Source organism: Lampris incognitus, chromosome 5 (assembly GCF_029633865.1).
Source record: "Lampris incognitus isolate fLamInc1 chromosome 5, fLamInc1.hap2, whole genome shotgun sequence".
Lineage (NCBI taxonomy): Eukaryota > Metazoa > Chordata > Actinopteri > Lampriformes > Lampridae > Lampris > Lampris incognitus.
In genome coordinates, this window is record NC_079215.1 from 18,171,536 (window position 1) to 18,184,699 (window position 13,164).

The window sequence follows — 13,164 nt, forward strand, 5'->3', positions numbered from 1 at the left end:
GATACGTGTCCCCTCCCATCACCTCAGGACCTATGCACTTTACGGTCCAGGTTTGGACAATACACAGTTTTCTCACTTTTTCAACACATTTTTAATAAGCACATATAATGGGTGACAACTTCTTAATATATGTTGCATATGAAATATACAATAAATCTTTGTTGTATCAGACATGGAGGTTTGGTATCCTTCTCAGAATCAAAATCATGTTTATTGGCCATGTAGGTTTGCCCATACATGGAATTTGACTCCAGTTTCGCGGCTCTCTCAGTGTACTTAACATAGAATAACAACACTACAGCACAACAATCTTCAGCTATATACACAAGGATTGACTTATACAAGCATTTATACAAGATTTTCAAGAGAGTTTCAATGCAGATGCACCTTTAACTCCGGCTTGAAGATGATGATTAGTAACAGTTTAGTTTTGAGGGACTGTGTTCGAGGGTTTTTTCACTGAGATGCTTTTTCATTAGGTCTTGAGGCAGGAGCACGGAGGCCGGCGACCTCTGCCAGAGCAAAATGAGGTTAAATAGAGAATATCATGCAGAGTTAGGGTCATGGGTGGTTGCGGTTATCTGGTAGAGAGTCAGACTGTCCTGTAATTAAAGCATCGCCCATACAATCCCCTGAAAAGGCCATTTAAAACATGTCCTGTTGAAGTGCTCTTGAGTAAGACACAGAGCCGTTATGTGGCCAGTCACTGTCAGGTGCTCTGGATAAGAATGTCTGCTAGATGTCAAAAAGAATCAAATATGATGAAATAGTAAAATGAGAATATCAAGTCAATACAAAAATTGGATTAGTAATTTTTCTGTCTATTTATCTAGCTATATCTATTGAATTACACTTAATTAATGCAGTGATTTATTTTTTTATTTTGGAGGTCTCCTGGGACCTTAAGGATGCCCTTGTTTTGGATCACAGCTTTAGCTGAGCAAAGTAGCCTCCACCGTAATGTCACAAGCCAGTCTGTTGTTGTGGTTTGTTGACAGTGAACATTGGAAAAGTTGCTGATAGCCGGTAGTATTTATGAGTCATATCTGTTCTAAGAAATTTGCCGAACAAAACTTGAAAGGAAAACAGCGACTGAGTCTAGACCTTCTCTGCCTCGCTACTTAGATAATTGGTTCCGGTTTTATTGCTCACCAAGTAAATTCACGCATACAAGGGAAACGACTCGGTTCGAGGCTAATGTAAAAGACACAAGGGATGCAACGCAGTATACTGAAGCGGAAGGACTCGGAGTCAGAATAATTAGAAAAGAGTACAAAAGAGTCTTGTATATCCAGGAGTACCAAGCAGGTTAGGAAGTAATGGGGCTGTAAAAATACCTTTATACAGAGTGCAGAAATTAAAAAAAATTAACAAATATCACTAGGAAATTTGCATTAATAGACCATCTGCACATCTCTCTGTACCTCTTCGTCTCTCTTTTGGTCTCTCGCTCTCTCTTTATGTGTGTCTCTTGGATCCTCTGTCCCTTTCTCTCCCAGACCTGTCTCAAGGGAAGATGACAGAGTTTCAGGAGGAGCTCCGTCAGCAGCATGAGCTGTCCATGCACAGGGAGCTGGAGACGCTGCTGAGCACAGTCCAGGGAACGGAGGCGGAGGTGGGCTGGTTGCATTTTCGGTGTGTTCGAACAAGAATATTAACTAGTTTCTCACAAAACGAGGTTGGAAATGTTTGAGGGAGAATAATTATAATAATACTTACCATTATCAAATAGTTCAATGTGATGAACCTCAGTGGGATTCTTAAACATTGTGTTTTTGCATATGTAAGCAAATATCACGATATAGTCATTATAATGTAAAATCCCCTATGATTATCATGGTGATAATATTTTCCATATCACCCAACGCTAGTTCAAACTGTCACACTAAATACTTGATCTACTGTCATCTCTCTGTCTATTTAACTACCCACCTACCCATCTAAGAAGAAGATATACTTTGTTAATCCCTTATCTCTTTTGATTCGTCCATTCATCTATTCACCCACCCACTCATCCATCCATCATGCTTCCATTCACCCACTCATCCATTCATCCATCAACCCATCCACATCCATCCATCTGTCCAGCTATCCATCCATTCATCCGTCCATCTTTCTGAAACACCAGTTTGACGGAAGACAAGCTGGAGTTACACATCACTGAAGAATTTTCAGTCCAGCTGTAGCTCTGCTTGTAAATAGTAAAACAGGGGAAGACTGTATTCATCAGAAACAGTCATCACATATTGCAAACAATCCTGCAATGATATTGACTTCATATTATAGGTCATCCTAACCTCGAGTTGTTGTCCGTCTTTATAAAATGCATGAGAAACAAATGTGAAAAACTAATTTGTGCCCCATTCCACATATATATTGTGTTTTGACTGTTTTCATCTGGTTTACTGATGGCTGACGTTTTGCCCTTTCAGATCGCCAGAAAGGATTTTGAGGGTTTTAAGAAGCTCTTTCACAGATTCCTTCTGAAGGAAGGTCCCTCAGTAGACTGGGCCAAGATCCTTAGGCCCCCTGAAGATTCGGTAAGTATAGTAGTATAACTTTCCAGGTTGCATCAGTAGGACCTCTGTCACTGCTAACAAACCACCTAAGCCAGAAACACACTAGAAGACTTTTAAATTCCTAATTGACTGCTAAAAGACTTGGCATCACACATTTAATGACTGATTTATCATCATCATCATCATCATTACATTTATATAGCGCTTTTCTAGATACCCAAAGCACTTCACATTGAAGGGGGGTAACTCACCTCAACCACCGCAAATGTGTAGCACCACCGGGACTTATGGGTATTACAGTCGTAGAGTAGCACACTGGTTATGACCGTAGTCGCAGAGGTGCACACTCTTGCCGAGAAGCTCAAACGTGTCCATATTCCAGTCATAAAAATCACAAATGTTTGATACAATCATGGCAGCCACAACTGGTCGAAGGCTTGATCGGGAGGTGAGGGATTTGAGTCTTAAACCAACCCCCCCCCCCACACACACACACACACACTACAAGATAACATGTTCTGCCTGTCCATGATGACCTGCTCTATTTTGCACAGATTGGTGCAGACTCTCCACAATCTCGAAAATCAGTTGTCATTGCCTAATCAGGGTCAAAATCGGCCTTGAAATCATCTGGTGTGTTCCCGACTTTAACGAACTAGATAGATTAGTTAGATGTAACTGAACGCATTAAAAGTTGCTTAAGAAAACATACTTATTTCATATTGCAAAGGATGTTTAACGCTTTTGCCGTAAACCCTTTCAATATATTATGTTTGCATAGGAGCCTTGTATACACAGAATATGGTCTGTTGTAGTAATGACAATATCCCTTCAGGGGCAGGTTTCTCAACCCTTGTAACAGGACAGGTTGGTTTTACACACTAGTGCAGATCAGAATAATAACTTCATTTGTAAAGCAAAGTCACAAGGTGGTCTTCCACAAGGAGAGCATGGTTTTACAAAGGGAATTGCTAATATCAAACCTTTGTTAATCTTGTTCCCAGCCCCATAGTAGTGCTGATGTCTCGCAGTGTCTCTGAACTGACCATTCGCCCTTGAGGGAAGTCATGTGTGTGTCTGTGTGTGGTTTGGGGAATGCTGGCGGGGGCGGGGGGGGGGGGGTTGTGTCCAGACTGGAACACAGTGCAGTGTATTAGGTTTCCTCTGGTGGGACTGCTGCACCACTAACTGGAACACTTGGCAGAGGTGTAATTTGTTGGTTTGTCCCCCCAATGTCTGGTGTACATTTTAGCTGACAAGCCCATAATTTGCCAGCCAGCTAGTGTTGTGTTGTGCTGTGTTGTGTTGTGTTGTGTTGTGTTGTCTTGTCTTGTCTTGTCTTGTCTTGTCTTGTCTTGTCTTGTCTTGTCTTGTCTTGTCTTGTCTTGTCTTGTCTTGTCTTGTCTTGTCTTGTGTTGGAAAACATCTGCATGCACATGACCCTCTGAGGCACGTGAATGAGTATTACTGCCACTGAAAATATTAGATGATTACTTCTGTTTTTTTCTGGGATCTCACAGAATCACTAAAATCTCAACATGGTTCGGTGTGATCAGACAGACAGACAGACATAGATAGATAGATAGATAGATAGATAGATAGATAGATAGATAGATAGATAGATAGATAGATAGATAGATAGATAGATAGATAGATAGATAGATAGATAGATAGATAGATAGATAGATAGATAGATAGATAGATAGGTAGGTAGACTTGAGCTGCTTCACTGGGAGTGATGTGATGGAAAGCATTTAAAGGTGATTGGACAAACTTGCAGAGGGGTTTCTGGGGGAGACGAGGAGATTTTCAGGTTCAGAACTGACAACTCTGCATACGTGGGGGGGGGGGGGACTTAATTTGCTTATTGCAGCAAGGCTCGTCTCTGCTGGGATTATCCGGCACTGATGATGTTTAAAGAGGCCTCACCACCCAGTTTATTAAAACCTCAAAGACTAAAAAGGCAACAGGTAAAATACATTGAAAAATATTTTGAGGTCTAAAGAGTCTGTTTGAAAAAAACTGTGCTGTCGCTGTATTAAGATGCTTTTTCGTCTTAATAGAGCGTCTTAAAAAAGCGAGTGGACCAATCACGAGGAATGACCCGAGACTTGTTCGCGGCAGGCGTTTGCATGAGGTGAGACATTTATTTGCAAACCAGCAAAAGTAAGAGCAAATTTACAAATGTCTAAAAAGTGGCTATACCTATAAACAAGATATAAGATCGCATCTTTCCACACATGGCAGAGAATTAAATCAATCGTCAGCTGTGTGGTACAGCTATACGAAAAATCAAGAGTGATGAAATGATAAATACGAGTTACAGATGCCGTAGTTTACTATAGAATAAGACATTTGGGGTGTCCGGGTGACGTAACCTTGAAAACTTGGCGTAGACTTGAAAAAGACACCTTGCCATCAACTGGACCTAAATGCCACAATATGAGACATTTGAGGCACACATCAAATTCCACACTCAATGAAAAACTTGAAAAAGATTGAGCATGCATCAAGACAGCTTGAAAAAGATGCCCACATAAAAAAACCAACCGTGACACTGCAAAATAATAACACAAACACTCGAGGGTAATGGCGAAGTAGGCTAAAGCTTGCTTTTAACTCACACTAAAAGTTGCAAGTCAAAAGTGCAAGTGCTAAAAAGAAAGAAATGCAGTAGTCATACATTCACACAGTAGTCAAGAGGGCATAAGTGATGACATGTAACAAAATGTCTTCTTATTTGTGATATTGAGCTATATTTCTAAGGTGGAGGACTCCTCTCAAAAACCTTTGGGACTTTGGCAAAGCGCTGGTGATTCCTGCTGTTGTAGTTCTGCCACTCATGAAGAGACAACATAGGCCCCATGTTTCCAAACCTTCTCTGGCAGTTTCTGAAAAGAAGCAGGCATCCTGAGCAAAGGATTTTCACTTGCTTGAACTATTATGAAATATGAAAATACCATGAAATACTATGAAAAATATGAAATATGGGCACTGTGATGGTCTGGCGGCCTGTCCAGGGTGTCTCCCCGCCTGCCGCCCAATGACTGCTGGGATAGGCTCCAGCATCCTGCCACCCTGAGTTGGATAAGCGGTTTGGATAGTGGATGGATGGGTGATGTAGCGGTCTATTCCGTTGCCTACCAACACGGGGCTCGGTGGTTCGAATCCCCATGTTTCCTCTGGCTTGGTCGTGCATCTCTACACACACAATTGGCTGGGTGGGAAGCCGGATGTGGTTATGTTTCCTGGTCACTGCACTAGTGCCTCCTCTGGTCGGTCAGGGTGCCTGTTCAGGGGGGAGGGGGAACGGGGGGGTGATCCTCTCACGCGCCACATCCCCCTAGCGAAACTCCTCACTGTCAGGTGAAAAGAAGCGGCTGGCAATGCCACATGTATCGGAGGAAGCATGTGGTTGTCTGCAGCCCTCCCCGAATGGGCAGAGGGGGTGGAGTAGTGACCGGGACGGCTCGGTAGAGTGGGGTAATTGGCTGGGTATAATTGGGGAGAAAAGGGGGGGAAATCCATAAAAAATAGAATAAGATAAGACATTTGTAATTGTACAGTGTAATCATCCTTTGATCGAACTCTATCCATAAATCTTACAAGTAGAAGCTGTATGTGTGAGCGGGGAACAGGACCGGCAGTGCCAGGAAACTCAATCGAAAGCGGCTTAAGACGGATGTCGCTGCAAAGCCCAAAAGAATTGCACTGAAAACAAAGTAGGTGTGACAGAGCCTTAAAGTGAGCTCTGATCCTATTTAGTTGTACACCAGGAAGCAGACGAACTGCATTCTGTCTGAACCAAGCCAAGGTTACTAGATTGGCCAGGGAGAGAGCGAGTGCGAGAGAGAGAGAGAGAGAGAGAGAGAGAGAGAGAGAGAGAGAGAGAGAGAGAGAGAGAGAGCAAGCGAGAGAGTATAAAGGGAGAAGGAGAGAGCAAGAGAGAGAGATTTTGTGGGGAGAAGGAGAGAGGGAGTGTGGAGAGAAGGAGAGAGAGAGAGAATGTGGGGAGAAGGAGAGAGAGAGAGAGACAGGAGTGGGCCAATCTTGTATCATCATGATGACATTTCACTATCTCCCCAACATGATACACACACACACACACACACACACACACACACACACCAGAATAGCTGGGCAGACAGAAGGTTAAGTCTAAGAATAGTTTGACCTCTCCAGCATTCGTAAATCTTTCTTGAGGGATAGCGAGGTTAGCACTGCAGTGTGACATTTGTGTCTCCAGGAATCGCTGGCGATTGCAGGGAGTCATTTGCCCCCCCCCCCCACCTGTTTTTGATTTTGTTTGGTTCTCTGTCTGCTGAGGATCTCGTGTGTTTGGTCACATGGTCCAGAGTCGCTCTCATAAATGTCAGAGTGTTAAAATGGTGCATTGTGACAATTTGATTGGTCAGGTGTTAAGAGCAGGTCCAAATTCAGGCGGATAAATTTGCACACACAGTTTTCTTTCTTTTTTAACCCTGTGCTGTCAGCAGGCTTGGAGTACAACACAGGGAATTTGTATGCCAGTGTGTCCTAGACAGTTAATCTGCAAGATCTGCAAGTGGAGTTCAGATTCTCCCCCTGCAAAGGCAATCTTTATTAATGATCAGGAACAGCTTATAATAACGCCATCCTTAGGATGATCTGTGGCATGACAAGTGCACAGGGTTTTTGTTATACATTTATAGCCACCACTGGTAAACGCCATTTTCATGGCGGAAACGAGGAGAACGTTTTCTGTCCACTCCTACATTTTCGACCATTCTCTAAAAGTTCAGCATCCACATTGAAACACCAAAACAGTAGAAAAACGCTTACAAGTCTCCTCCATTGGCCATGCGGTGTTGCCCATGCCCACTTGAGCCGGCAGCTTTGCACTGATCACATGACAATCATACATCAGTGTTTTAAAAAAGCTCAGTTTTTGTCATCCACACTACAACATGAAACCGGTGTTTTCATATTTATCCACTTTGGAGAGCTTTTTTGAACAGCTCCATTTTATGTGGTCAAACATGCCAGCTCAGTGTGGATGGAAGGCCAAAAGGGAGAGAAAAAGATGCATTTTCTAATTTATCTATGTCAGTGTGGACGTTTTCGGTGGGTGTCGGACTCCACCAAGGTTGTCCTTTGTCTCCGATTCTGTTTGTGATATTCATGGACAGGATCTCAAGGCGCAGCCAAGGTGAGGAGTGTGTCTGTTTTGGGAACTCAGAATTCATCTCTGCTCTTTGCAGATGATGTGGTTTTGTTGGCTTCATCAGAACGCGACCTCCAGTGTGCACTGGGATGGTTTGCAGCTGAGTGTGAAATGGCCGGGATGAGAGTCAGCACCTCCAAGTCAGAGACCATGGTTCTCTACCGGAAAATGGTGGATTGCTCCCTCCGGGTTGGGGATGAGTTGTTGCCTCAAGTGAAGGAGTTCAAGTATCTCGGGGTCTTGTTCACGAGTGAGGGTAGGATGGAGCAGGAGATTGACAGGCGGACTGGTGCAGCATCAGCAGTAATGTGGACATTGTACTGGACCGTTGTGATGAAGAGCGAGCTGAGCTGGAAGGCAAAGCTCTCAATTTACCAGCCAATCTTCGTTCCAATTCTCACCTATGGTCATGAGCTTTGGGTAGTGACCAAAAGGGTGAGATCGTGGATACAAGCGGCTGAAATGAACATCCTCCGTAGGGTGTCTGGGCTCAGCCTTAGAGATAGGATGAGGAGCTTGGACATCCGGAGGGAGCTTGGAGTAGAGCCGCTGCTTCTTTGCGTTGAAAGGAGCCAGTTGAGGTGGTTCGGGCATCTGATTAGGACACCTCCTGGGCACCTTCCATTGGAGGTTTAGCGGGCACGGCCAACTGGGAGGAGACCCTGGGGTAGATCCAGAGGGACTACATGTCCAATCTGGCCTGGGAACGCCTTGGGATCCCCCAGGAGGAGCTGGAGGGCATTGCTGGGGAGAGGGACGTCTGGAGAGCCCTCCATAGCTTACTGTCACCATGACCCGACCTCGGAGAAGTGGCTGAAGATGAATGAATGAAGTTAATGAATAGTGTGGACCTTCCTCTAGTCAATAACTAATCCATAAATAGCCACATCTTTTATAGTTGCTCGTTTCAAAAACTATCATCAGAGAGGTCTTGCTCAGGGAAAATGACAGCCCACCATGGTGTGTTTCACATCTTCAGCATATCTGTCAAATGCGCAAGGAAGAAGGAAGGTAGTGAAGTTACAAATAGAAGTGTTGTGGTGTGTAACAAGTAGATATTGTGGAAGAAGCTTGTAGAAAACCTTTACCAACAGATAGTAAAACACCAGTAAGTAAATCTCCGGCTATACCATGTTTTTCTATATTTGGCTGTGGGGACGGGGCTCTTTAAGTGCTCACATACCACAACAGTTATCAGGTAGAACCATAGGTGTCAGTAAGTTTAGCAAAAATGCATAGGTGTGGACTGGAGTAAAATGACTTGGACTTGAATCAGACTCAAGTCATAAATTTGGTGACTCTACACTTGGCTTGACAAAGTTGAAAAAGACCTGCCACTTAGAATTTAACACCACTGACCCTTGACTTCAATTGGACTTGAGCCTTTTGACTTGAAAGTCTTGATACCCTCTCCAAACCCAGCTCCCAGCCAATCACCGCTTCATTTCCATAACTGCAGCTCCGCTTTGCATTCATGATTCACATGAAGTTAGTATACTGACTATTACTGTTGTTGTTTTTTTTAATGGCATTTAATTTGATGAAGAGTACATGATGACTTGTTTAGGACTTGAAACTCAAAAGTTTAGGAGTTGGGACTTGGCTTGGGATTTGTTAGTCTTGACTTGGACTTGACTTTGGACTTGCCTGTTTTTATTAGGGACTTGACTTGGACTTGAGTCCCAAGACTTGAGACACAGAAATTTCTGGAATAAGGAAACGGAATCTCCAACAATGACCAGACATGGTGGTGCCTTCGCTGTCAGGGCTGCTAGATACTTTGGATTTCAAGACACTTATTCTCATTGATTAGCATTTCAGTATGTTAGCCTTTTTGATGGGTTCGAACGCTCGTGCTTCCTATGCTTCCACATGGCTGCTAATTCTTATTCCTTTCTGGTGCTGTTTCTACTTTATTTTTTCATCATGAAGTGCTCTATAAATAGTTTCTTACTCTTGCTGTTATTCTTATTCCTGAACTGTGACCCCCAGGGTCACAGTTCTGAGTCTGACCAAATCCTGGTTCTGCTTAAAAAAAGAAAAGAAAAAGAAACCTCAACAGGACTCAATGAACACCACACTTGAAAACCTAGATGTTTAACAGATTGCGGTTTGCCTCCAGAGCTGACACATAAGGGTTATCGATGATTTATCCTTGGGTTTTGTTTACTGTCTTTTGTAATATTTACAGCTCATGCACTTGGTGTCACTTAAACGGAGGGCAACTCAAAGATCAAAGTTTCTAATGGTTGATGGTTAGATTGGGCTGTGAATGTCCTGTTGTAGTCAGATGCAAGCAGTTTATCTTACTTGAATACAAGAAATCCCATTAAAAAAAAAATCAGTTCAAACATAGCATACTGAGATGGAATTGCAGCACGGAGACCATTTCAGCATGTTGCGTGCTGCGGTATGTAGTACGCACTGTTATGCAAGGACTGCAGCACACCACACACACACACACACACACACACACACACACACACACAGTTAAATGCCCTGGCCCCTGTTGCCCTGACAGATATGTGTTCTGGAGGGCTCGCCTCACAGGCTCCGCCCACTTTCCACATCACGTCACATTTTAGCAAGCTGCAGGTATTTAGGAGGGGGCAGGGGGGTTATGGGTGGATATGGATCAGCTGTTTATTCAGGGATCAGGACGCTTGTGAGCTTTTTTTGATAATGTATTCTCTTCACTCTCATTACCCAGAGATCCACGCACACACAAACACACACACACAAACACTCACCAGGAAGCCTAAAGCTGTTTTCCTGGCAGTCATAGTTGTAGTGAACTCTTTTTGAAATAGGAGGACACAAAGTACAGTCCCTTCAGAGCACTGAAATAGATTTTTCTTTGAAAGGTAGCACATTAAACTCTGTTTTACAATCTGGATTGCCCAGATTGTCAAAATATTACATTTCAAACTGCTTTTTTTTCCTTTTTTCCCTAAAAAGGATATATGTGTTATTTTGAAAATAAGCTCTCTGCTGTCTTATCTTATTGGTGAAAATGGAAACGGTTGGATGTCTTTTCCAGTTTAACCAAAGCCTGTGGGGATGGGTGTGTGTGTGTGTGTGTGGGGGGGGGTTGAGTTAAGGGGTACTGGTTGTGTAATTGCTCTCATGTCCTTCGGTAAACCTCTTTTAAACAAACTGACATGTGTTTACCTGCTGCATGACAACTGCCTTGACCTGGGCCTTCTATCTGCCCAGCGGTGACCTTTGAACTACAGTCGGCATCGCTCCCGTCACTCCCTAATTTCTTACTTGGTTGCAAATTAGATATTTCATTATCTTAGTTGCATATATACATTTTCAAAGAGAATGTGAAATTTCTTTTTTTTCTTACTTTAAAATGTTGTTTTCATGTCCTTGTGTCTGAGCATCCCACCAAGACAAACTCATAATATGTGTAAATTTACTTGACTGTTAATTAGCTTTGTTAACAAACTCTTACAGTGTAATTAATGTCACAGTCAGAAAAGAGTTATGCTAATATTCTTCTTTCTGCATTTCACCATTTACTTATTGGAATGTGTATTGCTAATCAATCAAATGTGTGAATAATGGAATAATCAAAGTCGCTTAAATCTTTGTGCCCTGTGTTGGCTGACTTTTTCCCCCCTCCATATAACCTGTGATTATCATTTCTTTTTTGAGAAGATTTGAATGGTGAATAATTCATCCTTGAAATAACCTCAAATACTCATTCCTAGTTCCAAATTTGTGTGAATATATTAAAGTAGATCACAGCCAGACAGTAGTGGATCTAGAGATTTTTTCCTGGGGTGGCAAAGGGGTGGCAAGACTGTGTCCCAGAGGTGGCAGCTGCCACCCCTTGCCACCCTGTAGATCCGCGCCTGTGAGGGGGAGGGGGATTCTAAATCGGCGACTTCTGTTTGAGATGAGTTTGGTGCGGGTCTCATAGACCTTCACCATGCATGTACATAAAATATACTTTAAAAACATATTATCTGATTTATAAATGGGGTGGCAACAGGGGTGGCAAGACTGTGTCCCAGAGATGGCAGCTGCCACCCCTTGCTACCCTGTAGATCCGCCCCTGCAGCCAGACAAATCTACATGAATAATGCTGCAACTATCTTGGATCAGCAGCTCATGTAATACTCATAGTATTAGTCGTCCATTGTATGGACAGGATCCTGAGGTCGATATAGCAGCTGTTCACTGTTGTCTGGTTTGGACTACAGTGTCTGTGGCTTCAGTTGCATCTATCTTTGTATAATAGCTACTTATTGAAGAAGAAAGTCATCATACTCCTCCCGGCTCCTAGACTCTGGCACCCTCTGGCTTCCTGTGCATGTATAGAAATTCTGGAAAGGGGTTGAAAATGAATTAACATTATCTTGTGGCAGGATGAGGAAAAAACACAGGAGACGAAGGCGAGTTTGCTGTTTATTCCTCAGCTCCAAAACCAAACTACAGCAGCAACAACCCTGCACCAGCAAACCCGGGAACGTAAACCACGCCCCCAGCTCACAGTCCTGCTGGGTGAGAGGCATAGCCCCTAGTGTCCGCCACACAGCCCCCCCCCCCCGAACACCCAGAAGGGACTCCTGGAAAGAAACTTAGTGTCTCACTGGAGGCTTAAGCAGCCTGCCATAACGGCTGCGCCGTCCCTCAGCCGAAACAGTAGGTGAAACACTGTCCAAAGTCGGCTGAGAAGCAGAACGCTGAACCCGGGAAGACACTGCCGGGGTCCTGGAAGGAGGACGACCCCGACGGGGAACCTGGGCCGGAAACACAACTTCGCCTGCCACCCTGTGCGCCGGTTTAAGCCTATCAAGCGTGACACGCTCCCTACGCCCACCCATATCCTGCACAAAACCCTTAGGACCCGTCTCAAGAATCCGAAATGGGCCATCGTATGGGGGTTGGAGGGGCGAGCGGTGAGCATCATGCCGTACAAAAACAAAACGAGCCGACATGAGCTCCGCAGGCACGAATGACCGCGGAAAACAGTGGTGAACGGGGCCTGGAACTCGAGTGCTGTCGGACAAAAAAGGATAAACGGCCGGACGGGGTCGAGGAGCGGAACTCCCAGGCAAAAATTCCCCAGGGACACGGAGCGGCTGACCGAGCACCAGCTCAGCGGGCGAAGCGTCGAGGTCCTCCTTAGGGGCCAAACGCAACCCGAGCATAACCCAAGGTAAACAATCCACCTAGTTACCATCCGAGAGCGCAGTGCTGCCTTGAGCAACCGGTGAAAACGTTCATACACGCCGTTAGCCTGAGGGTGGTACGCAGTAGTGCGGTGTACCTGCACACCCAAGGATCGCGCAAGTGCCGACCAGAGCTCTGACACGAACTGGGGGCCCCTGTCTGAGGTGATATCTGACGGAGCGCCGAAACGGGCGACCCAGGAGGAAAGAAAAGCGCGTACAACATCCGAGGATGTTGTGGAGGACAGAGGGACAG

At 44.3% G+C, this 13,164-nt stretch overlaps 1 protein-coding gene across 2 annotated transcripts in view; it reads left to right on the forward strand.

The window, feature by feature from the left end:
- LOC130113126 (UTP--glucose-1-phosphate uridylyltransferase-like) overlaps positions 1-13,164 on the forward strand; it is a 28,888-nt gene that overhangs the window by 1,799 nt on the left and 13,925 nt on the right. For both annotated transcript variants that reach the window (XM_056280648.1, XM_056280647.1), the window contains exons 2-3: positions 1,500-1,615; positions 2,433-2,540. In XM_056280648.1, coding sequence (XP_056136623.1) covers positions 1,517-1,615; positions 2,433-2,540 — 207 coding nt within the window. In that variant the 5' untranslated portion in view covers positions 1,500-1,516. The remainder of the gene's footprint in view (positions 1-1,499; positions 1,616-2,432; positions 2,541-13,164) is intronic.